We start from the raw sequence: 21,135 nt of genomic DNA on the forward strand, positions 1-21,135 counted from the left end.
GGCAAAGTAATTTACATGTTGGTTTTGATGCGGAACATCCTATTTTACAATGGATGCCTGGTTAGCCTTAAAGAGACACTGAAGCAAAAAAAAGTTATGATATAATGAATTGGTTGTGTAGTACAGATAATTACTAGAACATTAGAAGCAAAGAAGGGTACTTATCCGTTAGCCAGGCGCATCCGGCAGGTGGCGCTAATTACTATTCCCCCATCAGGCCGACATGGATAGTAGGGAAAGAGGTAACTCTGGTGGAGTTTTGTCGCCACCTAGAGGATGCGCCCGGCTAACGGATAAGTACCCAAAGAAAATATTCTCATTTTTATTTTCAGTTATATAGTGTTTTTTTTATAACTTTGCATAATTCTCTAATATTTGCAGTTTACACGCTACTCAGCATTGTAAAAGATTTTACAGAGCAGGCCAGTGAACCATTGACCTGTCCTCTGGAGAGAAAAAGAAAATACAGTGACTGACAGTTGAGATAACAAGCTTCAGAAGACAGAGCTCTCTGCGACTTTGAAAGTCGTGGAGCTCACGGGGTCTTTTGCATAGATAACAACTGGAGTTTCTTAACTCTTCCTGTACTGAAAACAATAATAGACTTATTGCTCTGTTCTTAAAGTTTTATTTCTTAGCTCAGCGTTTTTCAACCGCTGTTCCGCGGCACACTAGTGTGCCGCGGGATGTTGCCTGGTGTGCCGTACAGGTCTGGCCTCTCGCTCCTCCCCTCCCCGCGGCCGCTGCTCCTGTCACCTTATCATGAGCGGGCGACCGCTTGTCCGATTAGATTCCCCCGTAGTAGCCGCTCTCCTCTGTGGCATCTCCTATTACAGCAGCGCGCGCTCGGCGGCTGCTGTGATGACCAGGAAGCGGTACAGCGGTTCCCATGGTAATGGTGATGCATATCGCCGCTACAGGAAGCAGATGTATCGCTTCCTGCTCATCACAGCAGCCGCCGAGCGCCCGCTGCTGTAATAGGAGATGCCACAGAGGAGAGCGGCTACTACGGGGGAATCTAATCGGACAAGCGGCCGCCCGCTCATGATAAGGTAACAGAAACGGTGGCCGCGGAGGGGGGAGGGGCACACCTACCCATACTAAGTAAGCTATATTGGGCACTATACTAGCTATACTGGCACTATACTGGGGCACTACCTACCTACACTGGGTACTACCTACCTATACTGGGCACTATACTAGCTATACTGGGCACTACCTACCTATACTGGGCACTATACTAGCTATACTGGGCACTTTACTGGCTATACTGGGACACTACCTACCCATACTGGGCACTATACTGGGGCACTACCTACCCATACTGGGCACTATACTGGGGCACTACCTATCTATGCTGGGACTATACTAGCTATACTGGGGCACTATACTGGGGTAACTATACTAGCCATACTGGGGCAACTATGCTAGCTATGCAGCCACACCCCAGACCCCCCCATAGCCTGCTGCGCACGGCACTGTCCACTAGGTCACACAAACACCCGCACCGGAATAAGTTCCCTGGGCCGGAAAAGGTTGGGAACCACTGTCTTAGCTGTACTACACATACAAATCATATAATTTTTTTCCGCTTCAGTGTCTCTTTAATGCCCACCAGGTGCTGTGCCAAAGTGTGGGATTAGTGACCTGCTCATTCTATACTTTGCAATCAAATATATCAAGAATCAGAAACAGGTTTCATTCATGCCCAAAGGGAGCTTCAGAAAACTGCTTTCTAGTTCTGTACGACAGGGTTGGCAAGGTTATGTTTGTGGAGCTTACTGCAGTGCTGGCTTCACTGCCTGGATCTGGGGTGATGCAAGTCAGGTTATTTTTAAGAAACCCTCTGGTGCTGGACTGAAGCATGAGCAGTGTCACTGGAATGGTGCCAGCATCAGAACTGGGTGGCTGCTCTTCTCAATCGTCAAATGATTGTCATTGTATTAAAGTGGACCGGACGTCTTGCAAAGGACAGAAGGAAAACAGAGAAATGCAACCTGTATGTATATAGAGGCTTTCGCCCTGTTTTATTCCCCCTCATTTGTGTCTAATCACAAGTTGTAATTTGATCTCTCCTGTGTCACATGACTGCCATGGCAGATAAGCTCATTTGAAAGCACAGGGTATTAACAATATGCCTGCTTCCATGAATCAGGAAGTAGAAACTGTGCAGATTTATTTTAGGATTTGTATCAGCTGTAACAAAGAAATGCTTTTGTTTAAAGGTTATTATGCTAGAGCAGAGAGTATGTTCTGAGTTCAGGTCCGCTTTAACTAATGACCGCGTCACGCTAACTGGCGTGAATGCGGTGGCAGTCCTAGGACTGCCTAACGGCAATTGGTGTCAAGTCCTGGGGCGGGGCTTTGTAGGAGATCGCGCACGCCGATGCACGCACATCTCCACTTGAATGACAGAGCAGAGCGATCGCCGCTTGGAAACTGTTTAGACGCCGCAACAGCTGTGTGGCACGGCTGTCCACCTGGGAGGCAGAAGAGCGATCGGCTCGCATAGGCTGATGTCTATGAGAGCCAATCGCTGGCACTGGGATTGGCTGGCAGGGGGGGGGGGGGGGGGGGGGACAAAAAAATAAATAAATCAAATAGTAAAATGTATAAGAAAAAAAAATGTAAAACAAAAAAACAAATTTCAGCAGGGATCAAAGCCCACCAACAGAAAGCTCTGTTGGTGGGCAGAAATCACTTGTGTGCTGAGTTGTATGGCCCAGCAGCGAGGCCTTAAAGCTGCAGTGGCCTATATTGTAAAAAAAATAAAAAATAGCCTGGGCACTGGAGGGGGGGGGGGGGGGGGTGTAAGCCCACGGTCCTCAAGTGGTTAAGGAATATGAAGAAAGAAGAATATTGAGGCTGCCATGTTAAATTACCTTATAAACAATGGCAGTTATCTGGCTGCCACGCTGACCTTTTGGCTTTAGTGGTTTGTGAGTGAAACACCTGCAACAAGCATGTAGCCAGTGCAGTCAGTCCAGAGTCAAATACTTATTTTGGGCCCCATTCACACCTTATCACAATCTGAGCAGGAGTGGAACGCAATTTCCAAACCTGCACAATTTCTCCAAAGCCTACAAATGGTGTCGATTTTTGTAGAACCTGTGCAGGCCTATGGGAATGGCCAGTCTGTTCCCACTAGGCTGGTTTCCCCCTGCATTTCCAGATCAACTCATCTGTCTTCTGTGTTTTCACCACATGTGTTCTGGTCTTCTGCGCTGCTGGCGAGGGTATCGGAGTCCCTGTGGAACGAGGGCCATCATTGCAGTGCAAAAGGGCCAATGGAAATCATACATGGCACCAGTGAGAATTCTTATTGGTTCAAGAGTGGTGGACCAATGAGAATACTCCCTGTTGCTGTGAAGAACCCCATCAGTCTAGCCAATGGTAGGCCTTGTTCCTGCAGGGGCTGTGAGCCTACCAGTATTTGTCCTGGAGCCCTGTAGCAGTGTAAGTGCTTGTAGAAGAGCTGAATGGCGACCGAAGACAGGTGAGTAGTCGTGGAGAGCTCTAGTGGTGGTGGCAACATTGTGGCAAAGGAACGGATGCACGATGATGTAGTCTGAATGCACCTACTGGACACTGCGACAGAGCACAGCATAATCGCTCAGAATACTGTGTAATACACTATTGTGCATCTGTCCCAAATGTGAACCTAGCCTTAATGTACGCCTGAAGTGAGAGAGGAACATGGAGGCTGTCATATTAATTTCCTTTTAAAGAGAACACGAGGCAGTGCTGGGGAGGGGGGGGGGGGGTAGCAGATGGCACACAGTGGCATGTTCCTTGCCTCATGACATGCCTCTGCCCCCCCCCACCCCCTACCCGCAGCACTATAGCTCCCGAAATTAGCAACATTGATTGTCGCTATTCTGGAGGGAAATGGGATTGATTCCCTGCTCAAAACGCCCACTAGGGGCATTCCTGCAGGCTTTCCCCAGCTGCCATTGGACAGCTCTCTCTCCCTGGCTACGCCCCTTGCAGCACCAATGCCTCCCTGCACCCTAGGAGAGAATCTGTCCTTCCAGCGTTGTGACCCCAGAGGTCACAAAAGTGAAAGTCAGCCTTAACGGAGCGACGGAGAGTGGCGTGTATGGCAGCTACCTGATCCGCTCAGCCCCCAGGATTAGGTAGCATAGTATTTTTTTAAATTATATGTGCCCACCTCGGCCTCTCTTTACACAATACCAATAGCCTGGCAATCCTTCTGATCTCTTTGGCTGCAGTATGGTCTGGATCACACACCTGAAACAAGCATGTGGCTAATCCAGTCAGACTTTAGTCACAAACACCTGATCTGCATGCTTATTCAGGGTCTATGGCTAAAAGTATTAGAGGCAGAGGATCAGCAGGACAGCCAGGCAATTTGCATTGTTTGAAAATAAATAAATAGGTCAGCATTCGTATTCCTCTCACTTCAGGTAAACTTTAAAGTATTAAAGGCAGAGCATCAGCACAGAAGTCAGGCAACTGGAACTGCTCATTTGAGAATGAAGACGGCAACCTCCGTATTCCTCTGACTTCAGCTTCCCTTTAAAAACAGGTCTGTACCCAACTCATTTTGTTGCAATAAAGTACCCTTTATAGCAAATCTCAGTAATTTAACATCTTGAGGACCGCCTAGTGACCGCCTGGTCACCCCCCTAGTGACCAGGCCATTTTTTTTTACAAAATAGGCCTAGGCCACTGCAGCTTTAAGGGCTTACTGCAGGGCCATAGAACTCCGCACACAAGTGATTCCCCCCCCCCCCCCTTTTCTGCCGCCAACAGAGCTTTCCGTTGGTGGGGTCTGATCCCTCCTGCCTTGTTTATTTTATTTTATTTTTTTAATAAATATTTTAATAAATGGTCCTTTTTTTTTTTTTTTTTTTTTTTTTTTTTTTTAAAACCTCCCTCCCCTCGCCAGCCAATCTGCATGATCGGCTGTCATAGGCTTCAGTCTATGAAAGCGGATCGCTTTTCTGCCTCCCAGGGGGAGAGCCATGTCACACAGTTGTCTCCAGTACAGCACTGCCTTAGATTGCAGCTCTGTACAGTGTTCTTAGACGGCGGTTTCACTGTCTAACAGTCCCTAGCGGCGATCGCTGATGGGAGCCTTCAAGTGGGGATGCGCGCGCGATCACCTGCAATCTCCGTCCCCAGCCATTCACGCCAATTGGTGTGGAGTGGTCCTGGGGCTGCCACACTGCTCACGCCAATCGGCATTGCGCAGTCGTTAGGCAGTTAATGTGAACCCAAGGTTAAAAAAAATAAATTATTTTTTTTTAAATTGTATTTATCCTACTATTTCTAAAAAATAACTTTTTGCTAGATATCCCTTGGTGTTAATTTATATTTGAAGTAAACCGAGCACCATTTTTAGCACCCAGGGCATCTCAATAGCACATGAAAAATGCATGCCAACAGCTTGTCTCATTATTAAAATAAACTTCCATTTTACTTTTTTATTTTACATTTACATTCAAAGTTTAGCAATTAAGTTTTATTAGCCTACTTCAGCAGGCCTTCCCGTCCGTCCACAGAGATTTCAGGAAGCTAATTGTTTTATTGTAGTCTTTACCAATAAGTAAACAATATCTTTTCGTCAACAGAGGGGGTGGGTAATTAGGACAGTTTCACCGAAGAGATTATCTAGAGTGAATGTGTCCAGATAGAATCTCTGACTTCTGTAAATAAGGACTGTGAGAAGGGGAGGGGGAACATGGCAGCTTCTATGCCAGGAGAAATTCCAGTGAAAGAAAGGGTGCGTAGTTTACTTTAAGCATTTACAAGGTGGATTGAAGATTTTGTTGTCTCTACTCAGTGGCAGCCTATTAAGTGTTCCTAAATGAAAACACATGAACTATTGACCTTTTTCTACCCCTCCCTTGGCTCTCAGAAGTTGTATTCTGTCAGGAAAACTTATGGCTGTAATCGGTTTATCAGTGATGTTTGCTATATTCCTGACTAGGTACTGACAAGACAGAAGCTGTCACTTCCATGCCTAAAAATTAACTATTTCAGGCAGCAAAATAAAATAAGTAAAACAGCCTGGTTATTAACCACTTCACAACTGAGGGGTTTTACCCCTTAAGCACCAGAGCAATTTTCACCTTTCAGCTCTCCTTCTATTCATGTGCCAATAACTTTATCTCTACTTATCACAATGAAATTAACTATATCTTGTTTTTTTCATTACCAAATAGGCTTTCTTTGGGTGGTACATCATGCCAAGAATTATTTTATTCTAAAAGTTTTTTTATTGGAAAAATAAGAAAAAAAAATTTGAAAAAAAATATCCTTATTTTTCAGGTTTTGACCATTATAGTTTTTAAATAATGCATGCTACCGTAATTAAAATCCACATAATTTATTTGCCCATTTGTACCGTTTTTTTTTTTTTTTATGCGTCCTGTAAGCGAAATATAATATGTACGCATACAGGAAGTGTACTGAGGATGCAAAACATTTTTTAGAATGATCACGCAGCTTCTCATAGAAGCCGCCGATCATTGCTACTGGGACTCAGATCAATGAATCAGAATTGCTTTTCCATTCATTTATCTCCTGGCAAGCGGGCGGTGACATGAACGAGCACACAAGTGAGCAGGAGCACGGACAGCGGGGGTATGTATATTTACTCCCCTGGGGGTTTAAATTAAGTTTAAAGGGGAGTAGATATACTGTACAGAAGCTGTGAAGTGGTTAATATGTTTTGCACTGTACATGCACGTTTATCTCATGTCACATGTCGCATCGGGTACACTTTAAATACCAATGTTTAACTATTAGCGGCACAACACGGCACCCAACTGATGTAGCAGCGTCACAATAGGTACTTGGTTACTTATTGGTAGCCCAACAGTTTTAAAGTACAGAGATAGGAAGTTCTTTACATTTAGAAGCTCACATTTGTTTCCCTCTTTGGTCATGTGTGTAATTTCTTACTAGACACAGAGGACTTAGGTTTTCATACAGTGAAGCATACAGTCAATGAAAACCATACGTCACTGCTAATGCATGCGTTTTGCAGGCTGCAATGCAGCCCTTATGCTTCCCAGCAATGAACTGCACTTTCACTCACTGATACTGTCTACTGCTGTACCACACTAAGATAAACTTGTTGGTCCAACTCCCCCCTGCTGTGTAACATCATGATGTATTATTTTTATTTACTCCATATACAACAGGTGTATGCAAATGAAAATAAAAATAACTCCATGTAAATAAAGTGTATAGGTGTGCTATAAAATCAGTAGTAGCTCCTAGCTCCACCGAACAACAGTGATGGACTGTACAATGGAAACCAGCTACTCCAAATAGAGCCATTATTTGGCAAAACACATTCAGCTTGAAGTCTGCATGGCATAAACCCCATTAATTGATGAATAAGAAAGTTAAAACACAAAAGGTAGTCTCAGTAACAACTTGTCAATATTTGGAAACATCTAGATACCATGGTAAAAAGGAAACAGCGATTGTGTTTGTCTTTTATTTGTAAGGAGAACAGAGGCGCCAAAAGAATAAAATAGATCTAAAAACTTTAAAATTCCTCGGGAGGTGGTGGTGGACTCATCTCCCCGAAGCAGACATGATACTGTCTGTTTTAGTACAAACACATTTATTTATTTATTCCAACATACGTGTTGGAGTATATAAATAAATGTGTTTGTACTAAAACCGACAGTATCATGTCTGCTTCGGGGAGATGAGTCCACCACCACCACCTCCCGAGGAATTTTAAAGTTTTTAGATATATTTTATTCTGTTGGCGCCTCTGTTCTCCTTACAAATATCAGCATCCACCCTTGGTGGAGGGGTTGAATTCCCTTTCTTCTCCTAATCTACAGAGAGCGACATCTTAATCCTAAGTGAGGACAGGTCTAATCTCCTCACCTGCCTACACAGTGGTTGCCTAATTGGTAACCCTGACTTGTGAGTATATCCATCATATACTTTTCCATTTACCCATCACCCAACTTACTACACTATATTGGGCTCTCGGTGTCCTTTCTTTTTCTATTGTGTTTGTCTTGCTTCTTATAAACCAGCATAACCTGTCCACTGGATAATATATTTTTTAGCCTTTTCAAAGACTTCCATTTCAGTGTACATTACGCATGAATAGCTTTTGCTTTGTGCAGGAACAGGTCGTTCCTGCCCCAAATCTAAGGGTGCCCATTAACAGTACAATATTTTCCTCAGATGCAAATCATTCGATCAGATTTGCGGGATTGTAGATAAACGGAAGGTAATTATCGATTGTTCCCATAAATTGTTTAATTAGGGTACTTTCTCTCTTCATATACTACCATAAAATCTAAAATCCCGATCAAGAAAGTTCTGTATTCCAATCGACTATAGGATAGCTTCACTTTGATGATTTCCACATACTGCATGGTTTTCTGTACAAATCGATCATAAAAATCTGATCAAATGATTACACCTGAGCAAAATATTGTACTGTTCATAGGTACCTTAACAAAAACCTGCTCCCAAAGACGGCATATGTGAACAACACATTCGTTTAAGTCATTCCAGTCTGATTAACATACATTTTGTAAACTGAATAAATCGAGTAAGTATCATTCAAAAGTCAAACCAACTGTCAGTTATACTCAAGTGCAGAAATACAGAATACTGTGATGTAGAATAGTATTGAAATATGATCAAACACTTCAATGTGCTTCTTGTACACACTCCGCTTACCTCATCCATTCTTTCTGATGTTGGCGTTTCATCGCCAGCCATGTGCTCTTGTAATTCGGTATTGTCCATTTTCCTACAAGGTAGATTCAGCTGGTCAATGGGAGTTGCTGACCTTGAGTTCTGGCAGAGAGATTTAGTGCCAAGTATGGGCTCATCATCATCAGAATCTGGCAATGGTGTGGGACTTATATCCTCTAAACCCGTACTAGAAGGTCTAGAAGAAGGTGTAAAATCCAGATACTGAGAGTTCGAACCTTGAGGGATTGGTGAAAGTTGAGAGGAAGAAGATGATATTGGGCTAGCCGCCATCATCAACTCGTTGTCCGAGTTTGGTTCAATAACAAAATGTAAATTGGTTCTTTGCTCTTTTAAAAGCATTTCAATCCTTGAATCTAAACTATTGTGCTGCATTTCCGATTCTAAAGTGGGTGTCCCTGGTGAGTCCCGTCCCTCAGGAGTCCGTGCACGAGATACAGGTTTCTGCTCTACGGGACACTCAGGTTCTGGTGGAGGGGGCGGTTCCTCTGGTTTCTCTTTAACGGGTATAAAGTCAGTATTTACAGTGCTACAAGTATTTTCAGGAAAGGGCTCTGGTGGCAACGGAGGAGCTGTTCTCCTGTAATCAGGTTCTCTTGATGTTTGTGGGAATTGTGGCTCTTCATGATGGGAGTAAGCTGTGGAAGGCTGGTAAGGGGAAAAGGCCGACTTACCAAAGTTCAAACCCGAATGACTCAAGGGAGGCGTTTGTGGAAAAGGTGGAGTCTCAGGTTGTGACCTGTTTGCATTAAAAGTGTGCTCAGATCCTCTGTATGCACCAGAGCCATGCACATAATGGTGTCCTGGCCTCCTGCTGTAAGCGTCCGTAAACTTTGTTTCGTGTCTCCTTGGTTTGTAGTCCTGTCCATAATGATAAGCTGGTGTTGTTTGCCGACTGGAATAATTAGAGTCTTGAGAGAAAGGTGTTCCCACACGAGGCGTGTGAGGGGTTCCTTGTGATTGTGGGGTATACTGGCTATAAGAGTTTGGGGTATCTTGCCGACAACTTGAATAGGCGGTATCATGGGAATATGGGGTACTGCTGTTTGGGGTAACTGATGCACCTACACCAGTTTCTTTTGTACGTTTCACAGGTTCACTTACCTAAGTCATGAAAATAATAAAGTTAAGACATGGCTATGTAAATAACATTAAACACAACATAATATTTTGACAATATTTACTGAGATTATGTACTGCTACACAAGGTTACAGCCTCATTTCCACTTACGCGCTTCTGTCCGTTTTTTTTCAGCAAGTGTGAATGAGGGCTCGTTCACATCTAGCCAACGCAGATGGCTGTGCGATCTGAACGCAGCGCATCCGATCGCACGCCATCTGCGCCGCTGATCCCATCCATTGACAGTGATGGGATCAGCTCTGCGGTGCGGGCAAAATGCAGGCAGCAGTACGCAAGCGCTTCCCAGCGCATCATACTACTGCGCAGCAGATGTGAACGGTAGAAGGGCAGTCTATGCCCTTCTGCCGTTCCTGCATTTCAGCACATCATACGCGCTTCCATATCCGCACAGAAGCGCATATGATGTGAACGAGCGCACTTCTGTCCGCTTTTTATCAGCACATCAATGTTGCAGATTGATACATGTTGCTGAAAAGCGGACAGAAGTGCACAGATGGAAACGAGGCCTTTGATCTATGTGTTTCCTGCTGGGCCCTTTTACACACAAAAGTCGCAATCGGCATCGCAAACGTAGTGTGATGAGATTTTTATTTTTTACAGCAATTGCGTTTGCTACAGCGATTTGCAATGAGAGTTCACAGGCCAATCACAAAACGCAGCATGCAGTACTTTTGCAATTGGCTGAAAAATGAAGCACACCGGTGGAAAGAAGTATATTACAATAATCATGTTATCGTGGTGCCCTTGCAATCGCCAAATCGCAGCTATGTGAAAACAAAATGGAAAATGTGACTGGTGTAAAAGGGCTCTAACACTTTACAAAGTTTCTCATGTAGACTAATAGCTTTAGAAATGATTTCACAATATAAGCGATGTTGATTACGGAAAAGTCTAAGCCAATATTTTTCATGGCTATGCATTTTATGGTGGCCATACACGGTACAATAAAAACATTCAATTATCCTGTTTATTCGATCTAAATGATTGAATAAAAGTTGAAAATATATATTTTTTTCGATCAAGAAATTTGAACGATTATCCAGTTTTTTTGAAAAAAATCAGATCAGATATGCTGTAAAAATCTTTATATTTGATCAAACGGAATAATCAAACTAATTAACTAAAGTGTGTGAGTGTGAGTGTGAGGTGTGTGGTGTGTGGTGTGTGGTGTGTGGTGTGTGTGTAAAAAAAATGCTACTTACCTGTGGCAATTCATTCACAGTGGGTGAAGCATCCAAGTCACCAATGGGAAGAGTTTGAGGTGTGTACAGTCCACTAACTAACAGTTCATAGAACCGCATACGTGTCTCGCCTGTAGGGAAGATTGCAGGGAAAAAAAAGAAAAGTTGAGTTTACAATTTTTGCAAACACGGTTTCGGACATTAAAAGGACCACTATTGCAAAAAATGTTAAAATTTAAAATACATGTAAACACATACAAACAAGAAGTATGTTTCTTCCCAAGTAAAATGAGCCGTAATTTACTTTTCTCCTATGTTGCTCTCACAGCAGGTAGTAGAGATCTGACAGAGCTGCCAGGTTTTGGACTAGTCCATCTCCTTATGGGAGATTTTTAGTATTTGGTTTCTTTTTTTTTTTTTTACAAAAGCAATCCCTAAAAGAGAGCAATGCAAAGACGGTGACTGCCCTCTTTCCTGCTTGCACACTATTCTGGCAGTTGGAATGAGCAATTGCCATTCATTAAGTGCTTTTGAAATAAAAGAAAACCGAGATGGGCTAGAACAAACCCCGTCAGTTCTGTCAGATTTCTACAACCTATTGTAATTGATAGCAACATAAGAGAAAAGTAATTTATAGTTCATTATACTCTGGGAGAAATGTACTTCTTTGTTGCATGTGTTTATGTCTATGTTAAATGTTATACTTATCACAATAGTGGTCTTTTAAGTATAAACTTGGAGCTAGGTTTGTGTGCTGATCTACACATCCATTATTGCTCAGGTCTGGCCACCGATGTCCTGGCAGTAGCACTACACAAGGCAAGAACGGTATGAAAACTGTTAGATCTAGTGTGTGTGTGTGTGTGTGTGTGTGTGTGTGTGTGTGTGTGTGTGTGTGTGTGTGTGTGTGTGTGTGTGTGTGTGTGTGTGTGTGTGTGTGTGTGTGTGTGTGTGTGTGTGTGTGTGTGTGCGCGCGCTGGTAAAGGAGTCGCTGGTGATCTCTGTGCAGAATTGCTAGGTGATTGAAAGTGTGAACCAGCCCTAAAGCGGCTTTCAAAAGGACATGTTGTGTTGCGTCGGACAACATAACCGCATAGCAAATGTAATGCCACTAAACTGTAATGGGATGTTAAAACCGTTGGCAGTGTAGTGCGGTAGAATCTGTCAGAATAAAGCAAAGCATGCCTCGACTACCTGACAGCATGTGTTTACAGTTGCAGTAAATCATATTTTCCATGAACTGTATGCTTCACTGCATGCACTGTAACATGCGTGTAATGCACAATGCAACCCTTTCCCCTCTGATTCTGCTTTTACAGGATGTACAAAGCCTACAACCAGCCAAAATGTGGAGGGAGATGAGAAGGTAAATGAGTGGAAAAGCCAAGTGAAGGAAGGAAAAGAAAAAAATAGGATGGAATTGGGAATCAAGCCATCCATCAACAAAAATATCTATCAAACCACAGAACACTTGCTGAATTGCTAAACAGAAATGGAATGAAAAGGTTCTAGTGGATACAGATTTATGGTCTCTGACCCAGACAAATCATTTTACAACTTCTGGAAATAGTGGTTTAGTGTAAGGCTGGTCTCACACTGCAAACCAGCGGTGCGGCAGCCGTGCCACCAAAAGTCAGGCCTTGGGGAGTTTCAGGAATTACCGCGTTTCTACGCGGTATTCCCCATCTGGCATTGGGCCAAGCAGGAAGTGATGCACGCTTGCAGTCACTTCCTGCTTTAGGGTATGCGGAAGTGCACAGAAGCGTATTGAAAAAATATGTTTCTGCCGAGACGTCGGTAGTTTTTTTTTGTTTAAAGTCCTTGCATCACCATAGACCAGCGTTTTTCAACCACTGTTCCGCGGCACACTAGTGTGCCGTGGGATGTTGCCTGGTGTGCCGCAGGACTGTCCTCTCCCCCCGCCCCCCCCCCCCCCCCCCCCGTCCCCGTGGCCGCCGCTGTTGTTACCTTAGCAGCGGCCGCTCTCCCCTCTCCGGCGCGTGTACTTTCCAGCAGCGTATCTCCCGGCTGCTGTGTGTGATGCGACAGGAAGCAGGGCTCGGTTCTCATAGTAACGGCTATACACATCGCCTCTACAGGAAGCCGATGCCCTGCTTCCTGTCGCATCACACACACAGCAGCCGGGAGATATGCTGCTGGAAAGTACACGCGCCGGAAAGGGGAGATCGGCCGCTGCTAAGGTAATAACAGCGGCGGGGATGGGCGGGGGGCACCACCTACCTATACTGGCCACTATACTAGCTATACTGGGGCACTATACTGGCTATACTGGGGCACTATACTGGCTATACTGGGGCACTATACTGGCTGTACGATACTGGCTGTACTGGGGCACTATACTGGCTGTTCTGGGGCACTATACTAGCTATACTGGGGCACTATACTGGGGCACTATACTGGCTGTACTGGGGCACTATACTGGCTATACTGGGCACTATACTAGCTATACTGGGCACTATACTAGCTATTAGCTATACTGGGCACTATACTGGAGCACTATATTGGCTATACTGGGGAACTATACTGGGGCACTATACTGGCTATACTGGGCACTACCTACCTATACTGAGCACTATTCTAGCCATACTGGGGCACTATACTAGCTATACTGGGCACTATACTAGCCATACTGGGCACTATACTAGCTATACTGGGCACTATACTGGGGCACTATACTAGCTATACTTGGCACTATACTAGAGCACTATACTGGGGCACTATACTAGCTATACTGGGCACTACCTACCTACACTGAGCACTATTCTAGCTATACTGGGGCACTATACTAGCTATACTGGGGTAACTATACTAGCCATACTGGGGCAACTAAACTCCCTATATTGGGGCAACTATGCACCCCAGCCCCCCCACCCCGCATAGCCTGCTGCGCACGGCACTGTCCACTAGGTCGCGCAAATACACGCCCCCGTAAACACCCCCCCCCCCGTTCCCCGGAGAAAAATTTGGTCAGAAAGTGTTCCCCGGGCCGGAAAAGGTTGGGAACCACTGCCATAGACTAACAACTTCCGGACCGATGCAGATCGCTGCAAAAGCAGCACAATAACATAGTTCTGGAACTGACATGGGGATGCGGTGAAAACGTCACTTCCGTTGCGTCGTACAACAGAAGTATGAAAGTCTCCATAGACTTGCATTGCCTAGCGGTGAGGTGCGGTAAAACCGCTCTGCCCTGGTGTGAAAGGGCCCTAAGGGTTAGTTCACATGCGCTGCCAATGTTTTGGGCCATCTATTGCTCCCATTGACTTCCTGACTGGCACATTAACTGTACAAATGTATAAGGACTGGTTCACGCTGGGGGGCAATTGCAATGTGCTTGCCGGTGATCTGCAAAGCGGTGGTGCAGTGTCACCCTATGAGCGGGTTAACACGGCTACAACTTGTTTAAAATCACAATCTTGCTGCAGATAGCATTATTTACAGAGATTCATTTTAATGTGCACAAACGCACAGTCCTTCAAAATTTGTTTGGAAAAACACATTGCACAGTCACAATCACTAAGCATTTAGTGACTGTGCTTTGTAGTGTGAATTTAAGTGTTATAAAACTCTGACATAACATTCAACAAAAATGTGTTTTGCTACGTTTTATTACCCATACAGTGATCATATTTGCTTTTGTGCAGAAATAATACTGTCTACAAATGTAAAATTCCCAAAGTAAAGTTCATATGCTCTGAAAGCTGCCATTGCTTTTTATTGCATAGCTGCTGTATTTATAAATTAAAATCTATCTAGTGATTAGTTCTCAACTCTCTCAGCTTCTCAGCTCAGTTTCAATATTTACTAAATGTATCTGACAGAAATGTAAACAAAATACAGTATAATGTTATAACCTCTTCCATGTTGGCAGAAGCTGCCCACTGAAGAAGAAAGTGCAGCATTTACCTGTTACAATGCTGTTCTGCTACATATTTTTGATGGTGTTAGATTTTAAGCTGTAGTGTAAATAATCTTTTAGAACAAAGGAAATAATGAGTTTCATACCACTTTAATCCTAATGGCTCCTCCCATCCAATATTTTATTTCCAAGCAAGTTCCCACACAACATGGGCATGATTTATCAGAATTTGGTTGTTTCTGATTGACCTGTTGAAAACACGATTCTGGGACAAACATTTGCTCAGATCGTTATGCCTGGTACATATTTGCTCAGATCATTATGCCTGGTACACGCCATGCAATTTCCCATCAGACTGGTTAAATCAATTATTTTTGACAGGTCCAATCTGATTTCCAATCATTATTCTGATTGATTTTTCAATCACTTCTTTACAAAATCAATCAGAAAAACAATCAGGAATCAGACCTGACCTGTTGGAAATAGCATGGTGTGTACCGGGTATTACCCAGGTGCACAAGGCTTTAAGGTAGGCATACCCTGCTACATCCAGTTTACACTATACTTGTACATTGCAATACATTTTAATGCAACCCACAGCTTTTTTCAGCACAGATACCATTTATTCATTTGATGGAATGGCTGTGAATACTCTGTCCACTTCATTTACGTGCAGCAGTGCACCATGCAGCTGTTGCAGTGAGAACAGGTCCATTTAAACATATTTGCCTGTCTTGGATTTGTTTCCTACAAAGTAACATGATAAAAATACAAAAAGGGGAAAAAAATCTGTTCACGTAATATAAAGTAAGTATCTGGGATGATGGGATGCGGAGGATAAACTGCTTGCACAAAACTGATCTAAGGATTTTCAGGTACTTACAGGTACTTTGGGTCATGTTTTTGTGGATGGACAGATTCATTTGAAAGCTTCATTAATCTAAAAAGTGAGTTTTATCTCCTGGCTGCATAGCACAATTTAGCCAAGGCATTACTAGGTTGTGTTGTAAAATGTATTTTCAGACATCTAGTGCACTAGCAGAGCCCTTTTACAAATGACAATGAATATACATAGCTGCATATTTGCCATACTTGTTTTTAACTAAATTAACACAAAAGCACCCTTGATTGATACTAGATCAAAAAATCATCCAAAAGGAAAGGTCCATTCTTCAATGAGCAGGAGCAGTACACAATCCAAGGCAGCACAGATTTGTACTGCTGTCTATATGAAAAAAAAAAAAGATAAACCTTGTCTAGTATCTAAAAGGTGTAAAGGCTGGAACTAGGCCTGAACGATTTTAGGAAAAAATTGAATTGAGCGTTTTCTGTCTGAAATTGCGATTTCGATTCACTATTTCCTTCAAATCAAGCTTTGTTCCCCTTCTGTGTTTGTTTGTTTCCCCTCTGTCCCCGTCTTTTTTGTGCCCCCTTTGCCTCTTTATGCCTCCTCTGGGTCTCTCTCTTGCCCCCTTTGTGTCTCTGTTTCTCTCTGTGCCTCTCTATGCCGCCTCTGTGCCTCTCTTTGTGCTGCCTCTGTGCCTATCTTTGTGCCCCCTCTGGGTCTCTCTTTGTGCCCCCTCTGGGTCTCCCTTTGTGCCCCCTCTGGCTCTCTCTTTGTGCCCCCTCTGGCTCTCCCTTTGTGCCCCCTCTGGCTCTCCCTTTGTGCCCCCTCTGGCTCTCCCTTTGTGCCCCCTCTGGCTCTCCCTTTGTGCCCCCTCTGGCTCTCCCTTTGTGCCCCCTCTGTGTCTCTCTTTGTGCCCCCTCTGTGTCTCTCTTTGTGCCCCCTCTGTGTCTCTCTTTGTGCCCCCTCTGTGTCTCTCTTTGTGCCCCCTCTGTGTCTCTCTTTGTGCCCCCTCTGTGTCTCTCTTTGTGCCCCCTCTGTCCCCCAAGCTGCATCATTTCTGGACATAGCTTCCAGCACGACTCCAGCAATGCCCGTCTATCCACTTTGCCTCCTGCAGGCTCTAATGCACGGAATACTTCCTGTATGTCATGTGACATACAGGAACCCAGAGTTTTGCCAAGAGCCAGCAGACGGCGACAGCGTTGGACTCGTGCGGAAGGTATGTCCAAGGCTGCGGGCCGCACGGGCTGGGACTTTGGGGAAGTTTGAAGCCACTTCTTCAAGCTTCCCCATGTGGAAATGACGTGATCGCGATAATTGCCGCTTTGACGATTCCGAAATTGTGATCTTGGTGATCACAATTTTGGTTTAAATTCAATTTATCTTTCAGGCCTAGCTGGAACTCACTAGAGCGATTTCTTGAGCATTTAGGGAGCGCTTTAAAATCACTAGCGCTTTCCCTAAATGTTCTGCCAATGTAACAAATTCCACAGTAGCGATTGCGATGAGCAATTTCCAGCAGATTAGATCCCTTTAAACAAATCTGCAGAAATTGATGCCCCAACCTTTGCACCCTGTGGCCGCTCCAGACAGAAAGATCTTGCTCGAAAGGAGGCGTTCAGGTGTGCGGTGGTAGATTTCTGGACTATCGACGGACCTCCAGCCGGTTTCCCTTTAATACTGAATTCAGAAGGCAGTCTGTCCAATTAATGAGCTAATAGGTTTGGTCTTAGGCCCGGTTCACATTAGCGGTGGCTATCCGGAATCGCCGTGCCGGAGCCGCACCGCATGCGGAACGGACGAAACGGACGCACGGCATAGCAATGTAAAGTCTATGCCACCGTTCACATGCGTCCGTTTCGTCCGGACCGGAGCCGGACCGGATCCGGACTCCGGCGTCCGTTCCAACATGCGCTATTTTTTGGTCCGGCTCCTCCGGCAGCCGTATCCGGGGCGGAGCCGGACTGCACCATCCGGCCAATACAAATCAATGAGAACCGGATAGCGCACAACACACTGGCTAAAAATCCGGATGTTCTACCCCACTTCCTATGAGGATTATTGCGGCGATATTGGATCGGGGACACATGGGCAAGCATTTTGGAGTGGAGCAGCACGAGCTGGAGATGTTGGCAGCATGTTGGAGGTGGAGGTGAGTGCTAAACAGCGGAGGGCCTGATTCCACAGGTCCCCCTTCTGCTGACCTCCCAGACCCCAACATTTTTTTTTGTTTTTTACGTAACTTTTGCCAAACGGATCCGGATCGCATCCTGATGAACACCTGATGCAACCTGACCGGATCCGGATCGGATCCGGATCAGAACCGTACGGATCCGATCCGGTCCGGATCCGGTCAGGTCATCCGGTCCGTTTGGCAGACAACCGCAAGTGTGAACGGGGCCTTAGGGTTATGTTCCATTAACAGCAAACAAAGCAAAACTCAAATAGTTTAGGTTCAAACTGAAATTTTAAGGCACATTGGCTACTTGCCTCATTGTCCTCCTATGCAATAATCATAACTATTACTTCATATAATTTGGTGTGCAACATATAAAACTGATTAATACCATTCCAAAGGGTTAGCTTAGATCTCAGCCCACTGCAAATACTGAAATGAAGCCTGGGTTCACACAAAGTTGTCCAGTCCTGTCAGTTTTTGACAGTTGGCATCTGTTTTCTAAGGCTTGGTTCACACATAAAAGGTGTACATTTTCAGTCCAGTCCTGTCAGTTTTGTACCCATTTTATATGGATGTGTTCACACATAGAAGGTGTACAGTTCCAATCCTGTCTGGTAAAACTTGACTGCACATGTACAGATTTATGTGTGATCCAAGTCTAAGTAAGCAAAATTAGCCAACTGTAACGATTGGTGTCAGCACACAGAGAGAATCTGATTATTGATGATCTGCAGAATCATCAATAATACAGATGTATACTTGATTATGGATGATCTGCAGAATCACCAACAATACAAGTATAACTAACCTCTGGACACCTAATGAAGTGTAAGTGTTTGGTGTAACTGTAGGCTATCTCCCGTGAGGCGGGAGACACAGGCAGCTCGGCCAGGAACCACCTGAGGGGCAGGTGGTCCTCGGCTGTGCAGGCACTATCTCCTTGAGAGAGGGAATAGAGAGAACCTGGCAACCAGTGATACTTGGTGATCAGATAATAGACTGTACTGCAGCCAGGGGACTCCAGAGGAGTAGAGGCCACTGGCTGCTAGCAGGCCGGACTCTCTGAGGAGCAGGAGTCCTAACAGCTAACTGACACTTGGTGCAATAGTGTCACAGCTAGTACAGATAGACTGAGCACTCAAGGGATGAGTGACAGCCTGGAGGGTCGGGCAGGCCAGGTCGGCAGCACACGAGCAGTTAAGGTACAGAGACAGAAGGCTGATTCGGTAACCGGGTACAGGCAGGGTTTGGCAACAGGTAGGCAGATATGCGGAGGTACCGAATTAGAAAGCAAGAGAGAGGTCGACAGAGCAAATAGTCATAACAAATATAAAGCACAGTCCTAGTCTGAGGTGTGAGGTCCTTGGTCTCGACACCCAGGAACTAGTCTAGAGAATAACTCAGCAATGACACAGTAAACCTAAGCTTGGGTGTGAGGTCCTTGGTCTAAACACCCTGCAACTGGTCCAAAGTATAACACAGTAATGACACAGTGATCCTAAGCTTGGGTGTGAGGTCCTTGGTCTCAACACCCCGGAACTGGTCTAAAGTATAACACAGCAGTAATCTGGCTAAGTGTGAATTCCCAGGTCCACCTGGTTCTAACACACTGTGGGATCCGACTGAGGTCTGAGTGCTCACACGTAAGCATTCACAACGGCAGACAACCAGAGACTGACCAGCAAGATCTATATATACTGCAGCGCTCCTCCGTGCCGCCCTGCGCCACTCAGCCAATCAGTAAGCGCGCTGGGATCAGCTGATCGACCTGATCAGCTGATCGCTCTCCTACTGGCATAAAGGGCCTGCCTTCTAGCGCGCGCGCAAGTAGCTCTCCGTCTGTGTGCACTAGAAGGCCCAGGCAAACCAGACACATGCTGCTGTGCGGAAACCGCCGGTCTGAACGCGGAGACAGCCGCCCCGCTGCCAGACCACGCAGCGGCATCTCCGCAATCCATTACACCAACATATCCACTTGTGTGCTTATGACCCAATTCTGCCCAGACTTGACACAATATTATAATGATTAGATAGGAATGTACCAAACAGGTTCCTCATGGAAAGCATAATAAGCCAATCTGACTAACAGCTTACCATCACACACACACACACACACACACACACACACACACACACACACACACACACACACACACACACACACACACACACACTCAGCTTTCTCCAACGTTATAACAAACTAGAATGTCTGTGCAGAAGACCAGTAAGTATGGCATTAACTATGACTGTACCACTATAGTCTCCTCCTACTTGTATACATCCATGTATCTCACACTGTGGCCCATACACCGTAGGGTCAGATTCATAGTTTTCACTGCGACAATTTACCCATAAGCGCATCTTGCAATACAAAAATAAACCACATTTATTAGTAGTATTAGAAACATCAGTGTTGCTACGTCAGAGTAGGGCAGTTAGGGACAGTTTGCATTGGGAACACTTTACAGACAATGATTAGGCATACTGCAGCAGGAACAGTGACAGCAGGTGCTCATGGTGACGGCTACTATGCCAATACATCTCATGTCACCAGAAATCCTATATGTTATTTTCTGCAGCAGGTCATTGCCAACTGTTATCTTTATTTGCTAGAGTTTGACACAAACAGCATGCCACTGATATTTGGATCATCTAGAAAGTAAAGACCCTTTTCATGCAATACATGAAAAAGGCTTGTTAATTTTTTATTTATTTTTTTATTTATTTATTTTTTAGATACAGTCATTTTAAGGATTGCATTCTGATCCCTAAAGGTAACAAATAAATCAGAACTCCAAGCACAGTTTACTTTGCAGTCATTATCTGCAATTTATACAGGTGTTGAACACCTGAGGAAGGGCTCTGCCTGAAACATGCTATGCATTTCTTGACTTACATACAGTTGCTGAACCTTCTGTGTGCCATCTGTGCCATTTGATTTCAAGTTGGTTTAGCAAGGGGGTGGTACCCTGTGGAGACTAAGCTCCAGTAGAGTAGCCAGAGATGGGTTTGTATACTTTGGTTTAGATAGAGCCTGATCTCATCACAGGCTTGCGTAACCAAGTGACCTGCTGGTGGGATTTGGGGAGGATGTCTTTGGGTGAGGTATTTGAGGGCAAGAATTAGCAACTTCCAGATAGGGGCTGTAAGATTAGGTCAAAGTTTAGCTGTTGAGGG

The 21,135-nt window shown here is 44.7% G+C and overlaps 1 protein-coding gene across 1 annotated transcript in view; it reads right to left on the reverse strand.

The window, feature by feature from the left end:
• SETD1B (SET domain containing 1B, histone lysine methyltransferase) overlaps positions 1-21,135 on the reverse strand; it is a 105,239-nt gene that overhangs the window by 52,568 nt on the left and 31,536 nt on the right. Inside the window, exons 5-6 of the mRNA XM_068244986.1 lie at positions 11,074-11,183; positions 8,695-9,834 (exon numbers count right to left, since the gene is read on the reverse strand). Coding sequence (XP_068101087.1) covers positions 8,695-9,834; positions 11,074-11,183 — 1,250 coding nt within the window. The remainder of the gene's footprint in view (positions 1-8,694; positions 9,835-11,073; positions 11,184-21,135) is intronic.

Source organism: Hyperolius riggenbachi, chromosome 1, assembly GCF_040937935.1.
Source record: "Hyperolius riggenbachi isolate aHypRig1 chromosome 1, aHypRig1.pri, whole genome shotgun sequence".
Taxonomy (NCBI): Eukaryota; Metazoa; Chordata; class Amphibia; order Anura; family Hyperoliidae; genus Hyperolius; species Hyperolius riggenbachi.